Source organism: Chamaea fasciata, unplaced genomic scaffold (genome assembly GCF_029207755.1).
Source record: "Chamaea fasciata isolate MVZ Bird 193981 ecotype frontalis unplaced genomic scaffold, bChaFas1.0.hap1 SCAF_3, whole genome shotgun sequence".
Taxonomy (NCBI): Eukaryota; Metazoa; Chordata; class Aves; order Passeriformes; family Sylviidae; genus Chamaea; species Chamaea fasciata.
The window spans coordinates 17,831,321-17,853,524 of record NW_027094088.1 but is presented as its reverse complement, the minus strand read 5'-3'; the positions used below and the strand labels follow the sequence as shown (position 1 = coordinate 17,853,524).

Sequence of the window (22,204 nt, the reverse complement as noted above, 5' to 3'; positions counted from 1 at the left end):
AGATTTCCTTTACAGAAGTTCTGTATCAAAAGACTGGGTTGATTATTTTTTAAATATAGCAGATCTGACACTCAGGCTAAGCTCCAAATTAAAATCTCCCCTACAGACTTCATTAAATTCATACAAAATTAAATTACAAACACCAGCATTTTATTTGGAAACTGGTCTAGTTTCTGAGAAGTCTCTAACCATCTTCCTTGTCTAAAAGTATTTTATCTTCCCCTCTATTAAAAATAAAAAATTCCTTATGGAAGTCAATCTAATGAGTCCAAGAAAAATTTCTTAATACAACAAGCCACACATTGTAACTGAAGGCTGGTTCATTTCCTCTGTCATTGTTATCTTTAATTGTGAGTCACTTACAGTTCTATAACAATTGCCCCAGGTTTAATTTCATCCATCTCCATGAAAGCAAAGCACTTGGTGCTAGTAAACCTTTTCTTAGGCTTGTAGTGTTTGAATTCAAAGAAAATAGCTGCACCTAGAGGGAAAAATGGTTGAATAGGAAAAGTTAGCAGTTATGGCTAAGAGTTACCTGAAAACTTACCTGCCATTAAGGTGCTCTACTAAATTGAAGGGAATTATCTCCCATACTTCTGTTATTTACTCAAAAGCTACACCATGTTCTTAAAATACTCAGCACACTCTCAACAGTTTAAACTCTTCACTCCATTGCTCACACCCAGGTACCAATGACTAAGCAGGTGATAAAGCAGCTCAATACCTGTGTAGCAGAGCAGACTGCTCTGTTTTTATCTCTTTTCATTTCTCCCTTGCCTGTGAGCCATCCCAATGACCAATTTGAAAGGGACAGGATGCAAAGGTCTATTTTTATCGTGGTCTGGATCTTGAGCCCTGCAGCACCAGCTCAGCAGCAGCCCATTGTCTGGGCTCCCAAAGCTCCTGGGCCCTGTTTCACGTCTCTGGTACCACATACCTTTTGTTAGTCTTTCAATGTGTTTCTGAATCTCGATGTCCACATTAAAATGGACGTACGTGTCCTCCTTCCTCAAAGCCACAGGCGTGTCTTGCACAGGAGTCAGATCTATCCCATTCAAATCTGCAGGAAAGAAACAGCATGAGAATGGCAGAACCTTCTCAGAGGTTCAGCTTTAAGAGATTTAGAAGTCTCTCCTAATCCTGCCACAAAAAGTTAACCCACACCTGGATGTTTCCACAAAACCTAAAAAAGGGGCAATCATACCCCTTCACAATCAGTTAATTTTCTTTTTGAGTACAACACAAAAGCAGCTAAAGTTCTAGCAATATTTAAGATAAAAAGTTGGAATTATCTCTCTTTTTATTTTTAAGAGTGCATTTCTTTCTGCTGTCAGCAAAAGATTCCTTTCCCTGTGCACACAGGACACAGCAGAGCTCCAGCCCAAGTGGGATACACACCAAAGGCTGCCCTCCACACAGGGTCTGCAGGGCACAGCTCACACATCCTGTGTATGCCCTGCTTTGTGCCTAGACACAACAACCATCGTTTCTCTTGGGTTTTCCACAGAGGCGTTGTAGGGCTGTGGGTTGGGCTCCAGCTCTCAGCACCAGCCCCTGGTTTTGCTGCTCTGGCACAGCCAATACTGTTTCTCACTAAGCCTCTGCTGTTTCTTGGGGTACATGTGTCCCTGTACTTCCTCATTCTCCATCCCTTTCCCTCTGGCAAAGGAAGTTGCTAACGATGTGGCCAAGATTACAGGTATGGAGCGCATATGAGGTGCTTGTGGCCCCGGAGCACCAGTTATTCCCTTCCTCCAGGACATGGGCTGGGATTGCCAATGCTGCATCAGGAACAAACCTCTCTCCAAACCTGCAGAAGAGCAGCTTGGTTTAAAACCATGGAAGTCAGCTACTAAATGTCTTTGGAATCCTAACAGTGACAAAATGAGCCCTCAGAGTAACTTTTCCTGACCAAAAATCTTGGGAAATAAAAGTATCAAAAGATACCAATAGCAGACTCAGCCATACCATGCCTACACACTCACTTTCTGATCCTGTTTTCCACCTCATTACTTGGCAGCCACCATTTATAGGTAAATGAGTTTGGAAACAGGGAGCATCATGTTAACAGAGACTTGTTGGGAAAGCAAGCAGCAATACAGAGTCTCCCTTAGCTCCAGAAGGGAAATGAGAGCTACAGCAGCAGTTTTAGCAATGTACAATGAGACAAACACTTCAGTGGCAAGGCACAATGTTTGCTTTACAAGCCTTGGTAATTATTCAAGGGATAATTGATGCTGTGAACCTTCCTCCTGCCAGAGGACAGTCTGGTGGAAGAAGCACTGATCACACTTCTAACAAGTGTTCTAGCCCTGCATTTAAAACCCAATAGCACATCTCAAGAGGACACACACAAGGTCATTATCACAACTGAAAATAACAAGAGGATATTGGCTGAGCTAAAGATTTTTTACATGATAAACAACAACAAAAAAATCATCTGCCTACAAAGGTTGTAAAGAGAAGCTGAAGTAAAGCAGAACAAGGCAAGGGTAAGCAGCTTTGACTACAGGGGCTTCCTGCTGAGAAATGCAAAATCGGGGACAGAGATACTTCCACTAGAAAGAGTGTGAATATCAAAAATCTCAGCCTCAAAAGACACCAGCTGTTACCATCTGAAACAGAGAAATCCTAATGTGGCCTATCCTGGACTGACAGAGAGAGAGGTTCCTCCAGATTTATGGAGGCTCTCAGCCCACCAGACTTAGGCTGAAGCCTTTCACTAGGCAGGCTAACATATTTTTTATTTCATTTCACTTGCAAGCTTTGCTTCCCAGCTTCATACCCATCCCTCTAAACCTCAAGCCCTGGTAAGATTGTATTTGTATTACTACAAAACTGTTTTAAGGAGAGGGCGAGAATGGGCTCAGTGGGCTGTGGTTCCCCACCTCCAGAAAGCCCAGAGACCAGTACATGTGGGGAGTACAGCAGATCTGTACTTAGGAGTCACCTGCAGATGCCATGATGGAGAAGTAGGGCAAAGTCACTCAGCTCTCAGCATGGACAAGCCACTCCTGAGTGCACAGAGAGAAGTGTATCCTGCAGAGATTCACCTCCCAGCAGCTGTCAAATACAGGATGTTTCCACCCTTGATTTAAAGCAGAACCCCTAAATCCTCAATAGAAGTGCCCATAAATGTTTTTCTCGGCAGGCTGAAAAATCAATAAAGCTTTCAGAAAATGCACTCTCTCCAAAGCAGCACTGAGAAGGCAGAACAGAAATCATTACCCTTTACACTGACTGTGATGTAAGGATCAATGCACTGCCCAGCATCTTTCAGACCAATTTTCTCTATGTTGATGGTGAGTAACGTCATCCCGGGTTCAGACGGCAATCTGGGCAATAAAGTACCTGGAAAGAGTAAAGTATGTTATTAACCCTTGGTGTCATCTCACAGCAGAGGCCTTGGCTTGTCCCATCTTCTCTCATGGAAGATGCTGTTCATAGGGGGTTTCGACTCCAAAGATTCCTATCCCAGTAGCACACACCACTATGGGAATGTCTGTGCAAAGACACAGAGCATCCTTTGACAGGTTTCAAAGCCCACCAGAAAAAACCCTCAGGGGGACTGCCTCAAGTCAAATCAACTGATAAAAAACGAATGCCGTAAGAATAGAGGGCACCATTGTTTAAAGTGTTATTTCTTGCAGTCACACAGAATAACTCATTCATGGAGCTCATTTGATATAATTTTTGAGGATTAAATTTGGGAGGTTGGATTCAATCTGCAGTTGCAGGAGTTTAGATACCCCACTGAACATGACTTGGCTTCACATTGAACATTTAGACTGGGAGATTAAGGAGGAAAACAGCATTGTTGCAAATTGCACAGCACATGAGGAAACCAGAAAACTGATTCTTAAGTAAGTTCTACTGGCCCCTACTTAAAGGGGGGAAGAAAATTAAGTGTTTGCATCCCCCAAGTTCCCTTCTGCTTAAAGGAAGGAGTTCTCAGCTCCATATTAAGAATATTTAGCATCAAACCTTAATGGTCAGTATAAATGAATCCTCACAGTGCTGAGAAAGACAATGCAGCTGGCAAGAAATCCAGACTGTTCAAACTCATGATATTCTGTCATCAAACATGGAGTAGGTTACTTCATGCTGAATTTAGCAAAATCCGACACACTTAAAGCCCCTCTCCCCTACTGGATTAACAAACACCAGGATAGGAAATATTCAGGCTCATGAGCAAGTTTGAGTTAAAGGCTTAGTTTTCTAATGAAAAAAAGAAGTTATCCTAAGGCTTGAGATCTAAGCAATGTAATAATTTCCTTTGACAAGTCCAATACAGGTTTTTTCTTGGCACATTTTTTTTCCTCTCATCTGCTTGAGGAGCTGTGGAACCACAAAGATTTTGTCTTATGAGAGACTGGCTTTGCAAGAGGCACCTTGCATTCTGCTCTGAGAATTACAGGGACAGGTTCAGCAAGATTTCATAAGCATTCCTACATCCAATCCCCCTCTCAGGATGACATGCAAGACTTGAATTCCCATCTCTGATGCTGTGTGTTTCTGTATCTCCTGTCCTGAAGAGACTCAGGGCCTGCACAGCACTGTCTCTGCAGACACCTCCCAACACAGCACAGCAGAGCTCAGCCCATTCTGAGCAATGGACAGGCTTCTGACTGCAGTGGGAGAAACGTTCGAGAGCAAATTTAGTAGAGAGCCCTCATTTCTGCAAAGCGGCTCATGCTCTAGCTAATCTTTCTGTTTCTTTCCTGAAGAGATGTTCAAATACAGGGTTCTTATTTCAATCTAAGTGAAGGCAGAAGCAAGCCTGTCTTCTCTTTGGCACAAACCTTTGCTCCACCAGACCTCAGTTGTCTCCTAAAAACAGCATGGCCCTCAAGGGCCAAAGCCTTCAGCTTTCCTGTCCATCACTCCATGGGACTAAGTGATGTGGTACTTGATAGAAAAATCACCTGAAAGATGCCTCAGCCTGGTGTTCATTATAAAAATAGTGGCTTAAGAGAAATGATTCTGTTCTTGAAGAATGCTTTCCCAGAATGTGTGAAATTGCAGAGTTGCAATGGGCAGGAGGGCCAGACTCACTTCCAGGAGACAAGAGAACAGTAGTACAGAGAGTATCCAAGGAACACTGTTTCCTTCCTGCCCTAGCAGGAGGAACAGCCAAACCAGCAGTGGACTAGAGCAGCTGACTGTAACCTGTCTCACATGATGCACAGCCCCAGGCAGGCCTGTGCTGGAGCCTCTGCAGACACAGCAGGTGACAGCGCCCTCTCCATGGTACAGTTTTCCTGGGCTGGGCACCACCCCTGTCTACCAGCACAGCCTGAGCAGCTCACACTGAGGCCTTTCAGGAGAAAGCTGCAGCCACACCAGACACAACCACAGGGCATCTCTGCCACAGGGGGACAGGAGCATCTGCAAATGACAGGAGTGTCCTTCCCCAAGTGGGTTTCAGGGACAGAGAGTGAGCCAGCCCAGCAGCCCACTGCCACCAAGACACAGGCATTCAGGTTCTCCCCTCCCAAATCCCAGTTCAGAGAAAGGGGAAAAAAGTGCCAGGTCTCCTGCTAGGCTCACAAAGTGAAATGGCTCACAGAAGAGCACAGCACTGGAATAAAGTCCCATATAACCAGGAGAAAGGCAGGAAACCTTTGCTGTTAGAGGCAGCAAGCCATTGGTCAGTTCAGCTCCACACAGCACAGAAGTCTAACTACACAAATACCCTTTGTGTAAGATTGCCCATAAAACATGTATTCCAGTAAATAAAATCCAGCTACACCTACCCTTGGCTACACCACAGCCCAGAACCCCTCCATTAGAACAGCGGGACCTCTAGGAGAGCTGTTTGAATCAACAAACATGACCTTCCCTTTTCTCTGTACTGAAGGCAAATGAAGACCTACAGATAGGTGGCCAGTACTGTGATTGTTGCCAGAAGTTGTGTTGTGAGGATTGGCACTAAGAGCTGTATGAAGAACAGCTACATGAACACGAGCACAGAAATTACTGTACAGACTAAAAGGTTCTCATACCTTTGTTGGCTCCTGGGTTAGATGAATGGGGCAATGTGATAACGATGAAGCCATGCATGGAGAAGACAAGACCATGGTCAGTTAGACAGTACAGTCACACACTATGGATCAAAGGCACAACAAAGCAAGGAATGCAACACAACTCTTCAATTCCATAGGGGAAGTTCACTTTACTCATGATGCTCACCCCAGGGCTGCAAACTGCTTTTGTTTGAGACTTCCTGCTGCACTTGGGACAGACAGAAAGCATCTCCATAAATGGATTTATCGTGGTGAACAACAAGGATTGAGACAGCAAATGTCAGCAACCAATATGACAATATATTATAGCCTTTTTGGGAGTTTGGCATGAACCGGTGTAGACTGTGCATGTCCACATCAGGTCAGCCTGCAGGGGCCATATTCAGCACTGTGCTTGGGATCACATCTGAGTATCATCTCTTTTCTCCAGGCACAAGTAATGCAACACCCCAGCTCTTTTGACCATTATTCCAGTACTGGCTTCCTTACTTGTTATCTCATTCCTGAAATACAAAGTTTGCCAGCCAGCTCTGAAACTAGGAAGTTGTTTCTTCTGCAAAGAAATCACACCAGGAGCCTAAAAAACATCTGTTGCAACATTTAAATTGTCAGAACCTGAAGACCTTCTCTAGAATTTGTTGGTATATCCAGTTCTACAAGTGCTTTCACATGGACAAGGACTTAAGCTATGAAAATTAAAGCCCCCTCTTTCTCCTCTCACAGCCTGGCTTTACTCTAAGCCAGTGTCTCACCAAACAATGCAAAAATAAGCAGCAACAGCTTCTCACATCTCTAGGAGGATGTGCTGCTCCTTGCAGGAGAAACATTGCCACAATTTATATTTGAACACATTTGAAATGCCTCACATAGTTAAAGTGCATGGGATGAAAATAGAGTCTGAGTCAGAATTAAAGGCTAATTATTTGAGGTAGATGGTACCACCCTCACTGGTTCTCCATACAGCTGTTTCACAGTAAGACATTGTTGGCTGAAAAAAAAAAAAAGTTCACTGGCCACCCTTTGTTGCAGCAGCCCTCTTATTAGAGGGCAGAAATGAGCTGAGACACAGACTTCTTGTTAAACACAGCATAAAAAGGGGCCTGGTTTGTTACTCTTTACAGCTCAGTCATCTTAACTCCAATTATTCACTGCCTCTGGCTGCAGCAAGCTCCTACTGTAGGTTTTTCTTGCAGCTTCTGACTGCTGGTTATTTCCTGCTAAATTATGACTGCAGGTATCAGTTTGCAGACACTGACTGCAGGCTTTTACCTGGCTAGACTGTGACTGCAGGTTCCAACAACAGGCTCTAACTGCAGACCCAGACTGACCTCACAGCACTGATTCTCCCTCCCCAGGATCCTGCTTCATGATTCTCTCTTTCATGCTCCTCAAGGATCATCTTCCATAATGATCCTCCCCTGACCAGCTAACCCCCTCTTATCTCACTCATCCTTATTGGATATAGCTGTTACTCATCAGGGGCAAGGCTGTATTGAGTAATTAACACAGTTGTTACCTATCAGGGCTGAGGTCACCTGTATTCCCTTCTGCCATAACCCTTGTGGTTCTCCAGTACAGCATTAGGGGTTGTTTACATGACCCTGTAACTTCCCACCCAAACTTTTCAAATCACAAGTGGAAAAAGAAGCTTTCTAGAGCCAGAACTCAGAGATGCTACAGAGGCTGGCCTGGCAAGCCTAGTGCCCCTACCTGGGACTCTAGCAGGAAAAGAGTCTGGAGACCCTGCTCCAGCTCCTCCTTCCTCATCATCCTCCTCAAACTCCAAGTGTTCCTCTTCTCCAGGTGCTAAAATCTTCCTGTAAAACACAAGAAAGAAGAAATGAGACCAACACTCACTCATCACCTGGCTGTCAATTCACAAGCCAGCATCTGAGCATGGACAACACTCTTTAATGTCATTTCACAGTTCTTAACTTCTGCCTACAGACTTTGACAGAGATTGCAGGAGCTCAGACCAATAGAAAGCACAGAGCTTAATGCCAGGAGATGATACTGGAAATTTCAGAGATGTAGGGATGTATCAATACTGATTTTACCAAAAGCATGGTCCTGATTTTCAGTGGTACCTACACAAACAGAATTCAAAAGTTCTTTCATTAACCAGTTTACACAAAGCAGTCTGGCAAACAGATGTTTCTAGAAATGTGTTTCAGGTGCAGACCAGGTCCAGGCCTCACTCCCTTTCAGGTACATATCTGTACATGAAGTGAGGTACAAGAAGTTCTCTCTTACCTGAGCGGGACAGGCTGAACATCAAAGGGGAACTCCTTATTGTAAGTAAGGATATTCTTTAAGACTGCAGACAAGGGAAAAAAAAATCCATACTTATAAACCAGCATTAATTCTACTTTGCATAGCTATGTCCATTCTGACAGCACCTTCACACACTAATAATAATAATAATAATAATAATAATAATAATAATAATAATAATAATAATAATAATAATAATAATAAATTAAAATAATCAGCTCATACAAAAAACACCCCTCGTCTCTCATATTTGAAACACCAGCACAGCTTTGATCAAAGCTGTATCACTGTAACATTCATACAGGTGAACTGTAACTGCAGTATAAGACCACTACTACCACACCCACACGGACAGAGAAGATAAATGCGGCAATAACGAAAATCTTCATGAGAAAAAGCTGCAGCCCCCAGGGTGAGGGTAGTAATCTCTGGTGGCTGTTGAGAGCAGGGTGGTGGTGTTACTGGCATCAGCTCCAAACAGACTGAAATCTCCACAGCTGGCACAGTTCAGCACATATGGGCACACATTCAGGCAGCCATCATGGGAGACCAAGTGTGCTGCTAACACAAAGCTTTGGTAAGATTTTCTACTTCTTCAGTCATGTATTTTGGGGGTTTTGTTTGGTGGTGGTGGTGGCTTTGTTTCTTTGTGTTTTCATTTTATCTGCCCTTGTATGTCTGGGCAGATTGGTGAAATTCAGGAGAGATAAAGTACAATATCTGGCCACCAAGCCCCAGAGACATTGCTTACAGTTCCAGCGTTCCATGGAGAATAGCTTTGCCATTTATATTTATATTTACTTACATTTTAGTAATCCCAACTTTAGCTGCCATTTCCAAACATGATTACCAGTGAAAGAGAAACTTCCAAAAACATGTGAAAGAAATAAGCATTTTATGATGGCTAAAGGGCCTAAAAATTTACAAGAGGACACCTGCAGGGAGAGGCACTCTCCTACCAGGCAATGAATATTGCAGACTGGCAGGGGGAGCAGAGAGGAAAAAAACCTGACTCCCCTCACAGAGCTTCACTTTGCAATAAGCACTCTCAGAGCAGAGGAATTCTCCCCTTAGGACTACTGAATGAGAACAAAACTCTTTTCAAACAACATTCAGATTACACAAATACCAAGAGGTACTTAAATAGCAGTTATGCTTCAGGAGCCATAGCCAGGCCCCTCTGCCTGAGCACACTACAACTCAGCCCGAGCAGGAGAGCTTCCCTGTTTGCCTTCACATTCCCATCACCCAGCCTGGGCTCCTGCATTAGCTTACCAGACACCATCTGAATGCTCGAAGAATAAATTATCCCTCTGGGAAACTATAAAGAAACCAAAAAGTCTTTCCAGTCTTTACTCATACTGATTTTTTTTTTCTGATTTCTGTGCTACGACATGAGAGGTCAATCAGTGCCTGATCCCAGCCAGACACAATACATTAATACCGAGAAAGGCTTAAAGTGCCTTCAGTCAGAGCTGTGATGAGAGACAAAACTGATGCCATGTCTCTCTCTCCAGACTTCTGCTCTGAGGGACCAGTAATGCAGATCTCAACGTGAATCTTAAGAATCACAGCCACTTCCCACCAGAGAAACAGCTGATCAACAGCAGTCACCTTCCAGTGCTGCTGAGGTTCAGGAGAAGAAGGGGATTTTTATTACTCTCAGAATTCCCCAGCTCTCAGAGAGATACATCACATCAGAAACAGAAAGTGAAACTGCCCCAGGAGGGAAAGCGATCACAGGCACATTAAACAGAAGGGACAGGCGTCACAGTAGCTCTCCTCACACTTTCCAAAGGTTGGTAAGTGCTAGACTCCTCACTTCTAGTAACCACGACCTCTTACGAGCAGCCCCAGAAAAAACCCTCCTCGTAATTCACTTTAGGCATCACTAGAGGGCCCAAAGAGCTCTACTGACACGAGCACAGGCAAGAGGCAAACAGCTCTACAGCACCTAAAATCCTGCTGCTGCCGCTGCTGCCCGAAGCTGAGCATCCCTGTCCTTCCAGGAAAAAATGTGGTGCTGACTGTTCAGCTCAGGAGCAGAACCTCTTGCCTTTTGCTGCACAACGCTGTGGCTCGGGATTTTTAAAAGCTTTCAATTCTTGTCTCCCACCGATGGCAAATAATTTTGCAAAGTTGTAACATAGCAATTTAAGTGCTTCTTTAAAGATCAACACGGTAAGCAGCAGGTCCACCACACTCAGCCTGGTGAAATACTTATGCAAAGCCACTAAGAAAAAGCTAAGCAATAAAACTTTGAGGAAAAGGAAAATCCTCTTTGCATCTACCACAAGTGTGAGCTTCAGTTGATTCAAGTAAAAATACCAGATCACAGGAAAAAAATTAGGTTAATACGAACTGGAATGTCCCTTGTAATGCTGTATAAGACATCCAAGCTTTAAAAGGTTTGTTTGGGCTTTTTTGGATCTCTGTTTCATTTTCAAAACCACAATTCACCTCTGGGAGAAAGAGCCTTTCCCCTCTGTAATGCTGCTGCCTGAGAATGTGATTCCCAGAAAATTCTCCACAAGTGCAACTAATGGGTAGACCCCAGCATCGTGGCCTCCACCTATGCTGCCTTTCCAACAGAAATCTTTCAAAAGTACTGTTCTGCTGGCTCTTGTGCAGAAGTTGCCTTTCCTTTTGTGACATTGGACACTGTCACTTCGATTTGCATAGAATCACAGAATCTCCTGATTGGAAGGCACCCTCAAGGATCATCACAGTCCAACTCCTGGACCTGAACAGGAGACCCCAAGGATCACACCATGAACCTGAGAGCATTGTCCCAACACTTCTTGAACTCTGCCCGGTGGGTGCTGTGACCACTTCCCTGGGGCTCCAGTTGCAGGGCCCAACCACCCTCTGGGTGTAGCACCTTTTCCTGATCTCCAGCCTAAAGCTCCCCTGACAACTTCAGGCCATTCCCTCAGGTCCTGTCACTGTCATCACAGAGCAGATATCAGTGCCTGCCCCTCCTCTGCCCCTCACAAGGAAGTTGTAACTGCAATGAGGTCTCCCCTCAGCCTCCTCCAGCCTGAACAGATGAAGTCATCTCAGTCACTCCTCCTGAGGCTTCCCCTTGAGGCCCTTCACCACCCTCATACTCTGGTTTTACCAGCAGTTGGCTCGCTCTTGAAAGATTTCAAAAGAAATTATCAACATAGGCCAAAAGATCAGGACACATTAACTTGGTAAAGACCACTGACCATTTAGATTCTCTGTGACAGTGATTTTTTCTGAAACCTGTACTGATTTTTTCTTCTCAATAGACAAAATAATTCAGACACCATGCTCCCCAGTACAACCCAGTATCCACTTGTCTGATAACTGTCACCCAGGCACAAGGGATGCCCCAGCCCATCCATTTGTACTGTGCATTCTAACACTGGTATAAGCTCCCACAAAGAAATGGATTTGTGAGATCCAGTGTGTTAACAATAACTTCACACAGTGCAGCCTCAAAAGAACTATTTGTATGTATAGAGCCTCCTGTAGCATTATTCCAGCACAAACTATTCAGTGACAAATCCTATAAACAAACAGAAGTAGCCAACTGCTTCACTTACCAAGCTGCATGAAATGCAAGCTCAAGTAGGAAAAGTTAGAATTCAACAACACAAGATTAAGGGGGGAAAAAAAAAAAAGTAAATCTAAGGGCCCTGGTTGTTATAACAACACCAAAACCCATTCTGACAGCTTCAGGCACAAAAGTAATTAAAACAAGCCAAATAGTGTGAATAGCTGTTTTGTATGAATAGCTGTTTTTGTTCCACCCTAATGGAATGGCTTGTCCTAACAAAGGAATCACTTATTTGCATTGCCAGCCCAGATTTTTTTAGCTTTTTCTGGTGGGATGCAAAAGAAAATTGACAACATGCGAATTAAAACACTTCACGGTGCATTTTATGAAATGGCTGGTATTGGCCTGATTAAGATTTACTCTATTCAAGATACACTTAAAAACCGCAAAACAAAGGCACAATTCAGAGAAAAAGAGGCCAGAACCATCCAAGTAAGACAGCAGCATTAGGAACATCAATGTTCAATTGTTGTTGTAGAAGCACCCGTTCTCCTCCAAGGAAAATAACTCAGTGTATTTGAAAACTGATGGCCACACACTCTTCCTCAGTTTTAATATAGTTACTTGTTGTATGAGGTGTGGGCTGAATGCACTTCACACTGCTGAGCAGTTTTTTTAACAGCTAAAAATCAATTCTCTGATGGAGGGCAAGATAAGCAACAGGACTGTTGCACCATAATTGAAATTTTGGACAGGATTCCCATCTCTCTTCCATCATTCAGTCACTCACAGGGCATTTGCACAATGGAGTCTAAAATCCACAGTCATTCAATGATTACAACATTTTAAATACTTTGTAAACAGAGAGCAGCAGTATCTATACAGAAAAAAAGTCCCAAGTCAGAGGATTCAGAGGCCAGACATGCAACATGTAGAGTGAGGAAGACTGAATATTCCAACACAGTTAAACCCTTTCCTGAGTTATGCTCTTCACCCATAAGACCCCGTAGTTCTGTTACACGCCTTCACTTTGCACTTCCAGGGAACAGTTTAAAAGCATTTGGACTCTGTGTTCTGGTAGAGATATTAGGAAGCTTAGCTCAATGCTCCACTTCTTAACAAGCTTCCCTGTAGGATCCTGTGCAGAGAAGCTCAGTCTACTCATGAAGGGGAAACACTTGACTGCCCATCATTTTTATCCCCAACATGCCACTTAATGGTATAATTGTGTCATAAGCAAAATATAACCAACTTCAGTCAGCATGAAAGAAGCTCTTCCACATTTCCTGTTCCCTGAGAATTGCAGAAACATTAACATTCAGGATAATATTGCTTAGATGTGGAAGCTCTAATCATAAGGATGCTTTGAGAACAAAGCAGCCAGTGTAACAGGAAGGAAAATGAAGCAGATAAATAGATACTTCCTATATGAAAAAGTTATTTCTGGATTGACATACCAAGACCTGACCCAGGATCAGTTGGGAAAAAACAACATCACACAAAACCCTTCAAAGACTGACTCACATCCTCACTTTGACTCTCAACTTCGTTGGTCTGGTAGCATTACAGTGGGAGGTGATAGGTGATTGGCTACCATGAGCACAAGTTAAATATTTTCAGAAGAAAAAATAAATGTCATGCTGCAAGAAGAAAGACCACAAAGTGTTGGAATACAGTTTGAAAAAGAAATGTGCAGGTAAATTGTACTATTGATAGCTTAAAATACTATTTTGTGCAAAAATTAGCAGCATCCAAATTGCTTTTTTGAAAATGAAGATGAATATATTATCTGAAACATTTGAGTTACTGTGCATTTAAATTACTGACGTTACATTCCTTAATACATATCAAGTTTTGTCTGTGTGGCAACAGACACTTGGAATAAGCCCCTAAACTCAGCATCACTGTTGAACTGAAGTGTGGTTAGTCAGTATTCCTGCTGCTGTCATGTTTTCCCCTGTCATGACAAATGCACTCAAAATACAAAGATACCACTTACTTGGTTCCAACTTCTTCAGATCCTCAAGCTTAAACTCATCCTGTGACTGGGTGGACTAGGACAGTACAAAAAAAGTGTCAGATCTTCAGATGCACCTTCCTCTTCTGAGCTACCTTATCACAGAATAAGCATGCAAGGTGCTCCCTTTGTTCAAACATACCAAGTTACTACAAAACTCCATGCCCCCACAAAATCTTCCCAACAAAAGGCAGGTTCACAGCTGAGGCACAGACTATGTTACTTCTCATTTACTAAGAATAAATTTATCCAATATTCCAAGATCTAATGCAAGATAAATATTTTTTAACCCAACTAATTGTAAATTCTTACTTACTGTACACAGGAACATTCACATTTCAAGACACATATCCAACATTGTGACACTGGCAGAAATTACAGTACACAGGATGAGCTTGACAAAACTCAGCCAAGAACTCACTGAAAATAGAAGAGGAATTCCCATCTTTCTTTTCTCCAGCTCTGATGATGGTTTCCTCCTCTGTCTGTAGCATATACATGTATAGTTCTCAGTAAGCCTATCTGACTTACTAACTCAACAGAGAAGTTCCTAAGTTTTTAGTCTGAGGTAGCTCACCAACAATTTGGTAAGATTAGTTTATTCTGAGACAACTGGCAGAGCTGGCATAAAAAGAAGTGGAAATAAGAGGATTGACACTGGACATTCTCTTCTGAGTGGATGGTCAGGTCTTACCTATTATGTCATTGCACTCTTGGCATCCCTTAAGATTGTCCATTGTTTCCAACATTTAAGGTTCTATGAGGTTTTATTCCTTGATTTTGTCCAAGAGTGAATAGGGACCTCCTGCAAGACTGTGTCAGGATACTAAAGCAGCTATACCCTTAGTGTTAGGAGAGTGGGAAAAGATGAACACACTCACTACTGCTTTAAGCTCTGCTAAGAAACCATAATCTCCCCAAAGTGAAGTGGGCGAGAGGTTCTTGTACCCTCTCAAAAGGTTATAAAATCCTTGACTTACTGCTGGGGAATCAACAGCAAAGAAGGCTGTTCTTGCATAACATCACCTGTCCAGCTTGGCATGACTTGGTTGGCATGATACAGGTTATGACACGGCTGCAGCTCCTGCTGCTGCTCCCAGATGTGACCTGACTCACACAGCTGTTCCACAGTGGAACATGCAGGCCTTCATCAAAGTCACAGTGACTCCAAGCAAAGGCAACACTCCTCAAACACCCCAGGCTGGATCAAAACAGAATGACAGCTAGAGGTAACCAAATAATTCTTCCAATTTTACACAGCCTCGAGACTGGCCAGCCCCCAGCTCATGAGTCCAGCACGCTCTATCCCAGCCTTACAGACAATTGAGGACAGTACCTTGTCCAGCAATATGAAGTACTTGGTACTGCTGCTGGGAGTAACTTGATGCAAAATTTGCCTGTCATCACTCTTTCTTGGCAAAGAGGTAATCCAGTGACCCAAGCTTTGATTCATCCTTTCCCTATCCATGGTCTTTTGGAAATTTCTCTCACTTGCTTTTTGTTTTGGGGATAAGCATGTGCTGAGAAAAAATGACATCCACTCCCATGACATCTACTTTCAGTCCAGAAAAAAGCCCAAAAAGTAGTTTACAAATCATTGTTTTCCCACATTTTCCTAAAGCACTGCCAGTTTTCATGACTGCTAAAAAGTATTTTTTATTCTACACACACATTTTTCTTTGTGGTCTGACCTGACCCTGATTTGTGAAGCAGCTGGGTAAGTATAAGGGTCATTTTGGTGATCTTTTTAACTTTGCACACAGATTAGGAAGAGAAATGAAACAGTTCTGAAGGATGGAAATGAGGCAAAGAACCAAAGACACAAAATGTGGAGCTAAATTCCTGTACAATCACTAATAGCTGCTCATATAAGCACTTGCAGTCTTTTTTAAGGCAGCCACCTGGGCCATCATGACAGCAACCTGGAAATTCCAAGCGTTCACTCCATTTTCAGACATTTGGGTATTTCTGAAGACAATAAATGAGTTTTAAAAACCTCTACAGTTACCTACTGCTAAAGTATGAAGTCAGATAGGAAAAAGAGCTATACCTGTAAAGCTGCACTCCTCAGTTCCAAGCATGTTGCAATTTTAGCTATGGTTTTCTGAAAGGGAAAAAAAAAAAAGAATTTAGTGCTGAAACTGTATTTGTCCAGATTGACACTTTTAAAGAATGTAAACACAAAAAGTTGCTTTCTTTTGCAAAAGTTTCAGGTCTATTGTTCAGTACCAGACCATTCAGCCTCAGAAGCTTTTTTTATAGACAAGCAGGATTTGCTGAAAGCACAATAGATGAAAGACATCTGCCACTTAACTCCCCTCCCACAGCCCAACAACACAGATGGGGGTCATTCACTCCACAGAAACTGTAATAACGCCTATCACATCATAAACTGTTTATAAACTCAACTGCTCTCAGGTGATAGGAGACTGAAAAAAAAAATCCAAGCCAAGCAGTATATTACCTCTTGAGAACCTGAGTGGTTTGTGCTGATTTGCCCTTTTAGGAGCCAGGCCTACAGCTCCTCTACCAGGCTCCCAACCTCAGCAGACCAAGTCCACCCACATCAGACATTACAGCAGCCCAGTATCTCAGCCCGAAAACAACACAGCCCACTCCTGTGGGTTTTGGTGGGAGAGGAAGTCTAAAGGTGGATTATTTTTCTAACGCTCTACTTTTGTGATTTTAAGAGATTTAAACTGAGTGAATCATGGAATATATGCCTGAATTCAAACTTGTCAGCAATCTAAAGTATCTGTGAGCAGAACTGTGAAGTAATTTCGCATTTTCATTTAAAAACATAGAAGAGAGGGAAGGGCTTCAGAATAGCCTGCTGCAAGCAGTCTTCCTTTGAAGACAGCTTTAAGTTTTTATGTCTCACAAAGTAAGATGCTCCAGCAAGTCACATTTGTCTCTGTTACTGCCATCTGAAAGGAGGAGTTAAGACTTCCATTAGTGACATCAAGAGGACACAACTGCCCAGTGTATTCTTCCTGACCATCAACAAGTTTGGTCATTGACTAAAGCCTTTTTGTGGAGAAAAATTCAGATGATCTGTAGAACTAAGAGCCAGATATAAACTCAAAATACTCTGTGGAACATTTACAGGGCAAGAAAACCAGCAACAATGAAGCTACAAAGAAAAGCAGTTTCCTTTCAAATTAGATTTCCCCCCAGACGGAACAATGAAGTTGAAACATGCACCTGTAACTAATTCTCTCCTTTTAAATCAGGCAGTATAAAAAACAGCTCCTCCACAAGCTGGATGCAAGGGGAGGAAAAGATTTCCTAGAGCACAACTCTAGCATCAAAGAACTTCAAGGAGTATGGGCACCTGGCAAGCCATGCAGTGTCAGTCAAATCCAAACAGAGGGTTATATTTTTTGGACTCCAAGAGGTTAGTAACAGCAGATAAAAACTAGACATGCTTTCAAGGGTACCTCCCTCATCACCTGTTGTGGCTCTCCTGCATAGGAGTTTCACAAATCCTTCTCAGTCATCTCCTGGGCTCCCATTAGTTTCAACAGGCTGGGATAAAACTAAGTGACTGCACTTTCAGTTCATCTTAGGCCACACTGAAAGCTGAAAGAGTTCAGGAGCTGAATCATAAGTAGATCACACATCAATACCTCAAGGGCAGAGCCAACAGCTGGAATGTGCAAAAGCCTCAGATATATGATTTTCATCTGCCACTACAGGCTTATCAAAGTTTTTGAAGTAATTTCTCCCCAGCTGGCATCTCCCCTTAACACTGTTACAACACAGCACTAGGTCGGACTTTACATCTTCATAATTTTTAGTACTGTGCATTGTATGGAGGATTTTCAAAAACTTTACTTCTTCCGAGCACCTTCCCAGAAAGCAGTGAGTGATGCCTATTAACACAGGACACATTGTCCAGTCAACACTCCCTCCTCCCCAAAATAAATTCTGCTATACAACAGAGACCCATGACTGGATCTCCAGCACAGCTTAAAAAAACACAGGTATTTGGAAATAGAAAAAGAGTACGCAGAGTCCTGAGCTCACTTTGAGACTTTCAGACCCACACTGCGTACGTGGGTGTTGTGGATTTATTTACACGTACTGCCAGGCTGGGTGGGAGGACACCAAGTATACCGCAGAAGCAGATTCTCAATTCCTAGAATGAAAACACACTACATCCCTCTGATCAGCTGCAGTAAAACAAAAGGAATTCCTTTTCATATTTGTGAACAGCTGGAAAAATATATTTGCAAAGGTAGATTCTTAAAGAGGAAGGTGTGAAATAATGGGGAAAAGAAAGGAATCCACAGGTTCTCTAGGGAAGGGAGGGGAATCTCTGAGGTTTGACTACAGCTCCAGCATTTGCAAAAGTCCAGCTGTTCCAATGGTTTGGGTGTTGACTGCTGAGTAAAGAGCATGCCCATTCTGTGTGAGATCCTCCACTTGCACAAAAGAAAGAGGGCTATGGGTTTGCAGGGTACCAGCACACCGTCTCCACGCCCCACCACAGAACCAAAATGTGTAAACAGATTTTCACCTGGCTCTGCCCCTCCTGGTCTCTTGTTAAGCCCACACCATAAATGAGGTCTAGAAGCACTGCTCAGCCCCTATATCCTTTGCCAATTCACCAGTATATTCAACAACTCCACTATTCTCTATCCTGCAGATTCATAACTGTGTGTTCTGAAAACTGCCTGAACTAGGAACTCCTCACAGAACAAAGAGCAATACAAAATGTGTATCCTCTGGCTCCTGGGGGCTGAAGGGCAATAATGGCTTTAGAAACAGATTAACTGAAGAGTTTGGGAGTCTTAAAATAGTAAAGAATAGGTTTTATATGGAATCTATTGAAATATGGCAAGCTCCCAGCAGGCATTATTCATAACTATTTTTTTAAGGGACCACACCCAACCCAAAAGTTAAAAATGCAGCTAAACACTGCTATCATTTTCAGCTGCAACTATCCCAGGCAAAGGCTCCTTTCTGCAGCAGGGAAAACATTCTGCATCTCACTAGAAAAACTGAAGCCATAATTAACTTTGCTAGTTTAAAATAGTTTAGATTCAGTTTTACGTAAACTCGTGATTAGAAGGGGGGAAAGTGAGTCGATCTCGTAGTCAAGGTTTCTTCAGAGCAGTTGTGTGAGTAATGACTGTGCTAACGGTAATGCAGGCAAAGATGTTTGCACAAACACAGAGCCAGAGCAGAGCTTGGCTTTTACCAGAGTTTAGGCTGTTAGAAGACCAGTAGTTTAATGAATCATGCTAAGACTGTTCAACAGTGCTCGTATTACAGCAAGTTATCATTGCTTCAAAAGCAGGATTTTCTAACACTGACGAGAACTCAGCCTAGCACAAAAACAGTTACATGAGAAGCAACAACTGCGGTTGGAAGAGGGCTTTAAAGGTCACATTTACTGCACAGAGAACTGGGTGAGAGTAACTCTAGCTGGAGGCAAGCTGACAGACACAGCCAAACCTAACTGGAACAATTCCTATCACAAAACACAGTGGCTGATCATGAATGAAGATGGGATTTTTAGAGAATGGAGGTAAAACAATGAACAGCGGTATTCAAAATGTTAAGACTGAGGTAAATTCAGTTGTATCTCTTAGCATTCCACATAAGCTGCCTCTAGGAGATAAAACTGTTGCACAGCCTCTTCATAGCTGTTGAAGGGAGACTAAACACAATGATTTGCTGTTTACAGGATCTGCACGGAAATTCTTCAATAAAATTCACAATCACTAATGAAGATTCCAGCACTGCCAATTACCCAAGTCAAGACAGAGCCTTTCCTAAGGACTAAAGCTCCAGAATTACGTCCAGCAATAGTTATAAGATGACAACCCACCAGAATTTGAAAATACAGGAGTGAACAACAAAATCTGGACTCTGCTCTATCAAGGCAAGCAGCATATAGCGTTTCAAAACTGATTCTTTAGGAGCAAAAATGGGAGATATAACTATTTAAAAGCCTGAATTCTTACCATAAATAATACATGTATTAGAAGATAAATGGTAACTGGCTCACAGTATGACCGGGAAAGAAACTGGTGGTATCTGTCAAGTGTTCTTAGATTAACAGATTGTATGATTACATTAGCAAGCAACACACCATCAATTTTTGTGTGGCCATATCTGCACTGAAACACCACCTGTGATGCAAGAAACAAACCCAAATGTGGTAAAAGTTCATACAGACAGATAGGGATGAAGATTTGAACCTGGTCTTGTCCTTTCCCTGCAGCTGTAGAGAAAGTAGCATCCCTTTGGTACAGAGGAATCACTGCTGAAATCCACCTTCCTCACAGGGTAGGTCAAGTAAGAAACAACAGCCTCACAACAATTCTCAGCAGTATGTATGGTTCTTTGGAAAACAGCTGCCTGAAAATCTACAAAAAACTGCAATGAGGGTAGATCAAGCAAGTGGAAATCATAAGTAGCTTCATGGCCATTCAATCTATGAAATTCTGCATGTAGCCTTGGCCAGTGACATCAGATAAGCAAACCCTGAAGGTTACAGGCTCTTCCACAGTTTTTTTTTTTTTTTAAAAAAAAAAAAAAAAAAAAAAAAGGCTCTTATGCAACATACAGAGTCTCAGAAAGTCAAGATACTAGGGAAAGAGATTTTTGGGAACCAGGAGGAAAGAGCATGCTGGTGGGTGCACTGGCAGGAGAACAGTTGAGGCATAGTTATTGATTTGTAGCTAACTTTTGGAAGGGCAGCCGGAAAGAAGATAAATTTCTGTTTAATCAAACTGCTTGCAAACCCAGCATACACCAAGCACTCCAGCCACATGCCATGTGAATGGTATTAGTGATCAGAGTAATTAGTTATAATCACTAGATGATAGACTGGCTGAGCTCCTGAAGAAACAGGGAAGACCAGCACAGCAAGGAGCTTTACATCAGAGATTTTGCTGTGCAGAGTTTTAAGCGCTTTTTTCTAGTCACTTTTTTTTTTTTTTTTTTTTTTTGTGACTAGCATTCCTCACAGTAGAGGAGATAAAGTGTTATTTCAACAAAATGTTGGGGAGTTGGTTTGTGCATGTGGCTAATGAAACAGGCATTGCTATTTGACAACCAGACTCAAAGATTCAGTGCATCAGTCACTTAATGATCTGCAAAAACCAGCAAGAGATAAAAATGCCATCCTCTTTTATCAATTATATCCGCTTTAGAAACAAGTATCACTCTGCTAGGATGTAAAAAACCCCATCACTTTTTTTTTTCTTTTTGGAAGACTGTTGCCTTAAGACATGACAGCACTTGAGCATGAAACATCTGAGGTCAGTTATCTCCACTTCCTGAGCCCCCCAGGCCTTCCCTCATGGCTGACCTCATTCACTTCCACAATCTGGTCCAAGGTCCTTTTCATGAGGCTCAGGGAACATCTGGAGGCAAAGCCCTGTGTGGTTCTGGTTCTCATACTCACAGGAGATGATGTCTCCAGAAGTGAGATTAACAGCTTCGCCTTCATGAAGTAACTACATTTTCAAAAGTCTCCACAGAGGGGAAACATGCAGTAAAGATGACTCTAGCTGAGAATGATGGAGAAAGCTACCAGCAAGGGAGGGAGAGCAGAAGCGTTCAAGGAATAAACAGCTGTCCAACATTAACAAGGATCTCATGGCTTACAGTTCAGGAAAAGTGGACCAAATCCTTCTCCAAAATGATGGCTCTGTTTAAGACAATCATGAGCTTTATCATCTTTGCAGAAGGTAAGGAGAACATGGAAAACCAGGTCTCTGTTTTTCATATTGGTACACACTGAGGAAACAGCTACAAACCTCATCTATGTAAAGGTGCATTTCTTTATATACATCAAGCTCATCTGGAATTTCTGTAGCCGGCACCTGTTTTCAGGACTTACATTCCCAAGCTCCCATTACTCTGGCATCCTATTACCATTGGTGAGATTCTGAGCTAGCAAATGTCAATTTTAAGGTAACAGCATTGCTCAAACAAGTGATCCTATGACATGGAAGTACACATCTCTTGTTTTTTATTCCTAAGAAAAGCATGCCCTTATAGAAGACAAGGAAATTTAGTAGGGCCTCATATCTCAAAAGATTTTATTTTGCAGTAAATGCTTGAGAGCATGAGTCCACCTAAATCCCATCACAGAACTGCAGTAGGATGTTGCTAAGACAAGAAACAGCCTTTTCAACTGAGGGGACAGAGGGAAGAGTAAAGTAATTTCAATATTTTGAAAGATTATAAACAAATAACAGTCTAAGAGGCTGCTAGGGAGTATTCTGCCAGGACCCTTCCCCATCAGGTGTTACATGTTAAGCTTTCATCCCACTCAAACACCCTCAATGTCTGCAGTTCAAGACGTTTTGTATTCAGAACTCACAACATAAATTGTGC

General features: G+C 42.5%; 1 protein-coding gene across 1 annotated transcript in view; it reads right to left on the bottom strand.

The window, feature by feature from the left end:
• AIDA (axin interactor, dorsalization associated) overlaps positions 1-22,204 on the bottom strand; it is a 29,473-nt gene that overhangs the window by 3,853 nt on the left and 3,416 nt on the right. Inside the window, exons 2-9 of the mRNA XM_066177565.1 lie at positions 21,171-21,318; positions 15,894-15,947; positions 13,826-13,880; positions 8,280-8,343; positions 7,737-7,843; positions 3,229-3,351; positions 938-1,060; positions 364-481 (exon numbers count right to left, since the gene is read on the bottom strand). Of these exons, the coding sequence (XP_066033662.1) occupies positions 364-481; positions 938-1,060; positions 3,229-3,351; positions 7,737-7,843; positions 8,280-8,343; positions 13,826-13,880; positions 15,894-15,947; positions 21,171-21,318 (792 nt within the window). The remainder of the gene's footprint in view (positions 1-363; positions 482-937; positions 1,061-3,228; positions 3,352-7,736; positions 7,844-8,279; positions 8,344-13,825; positions 13,881-15,893; positions 15,948-21,170; positions 21,319-22,204) is intronic.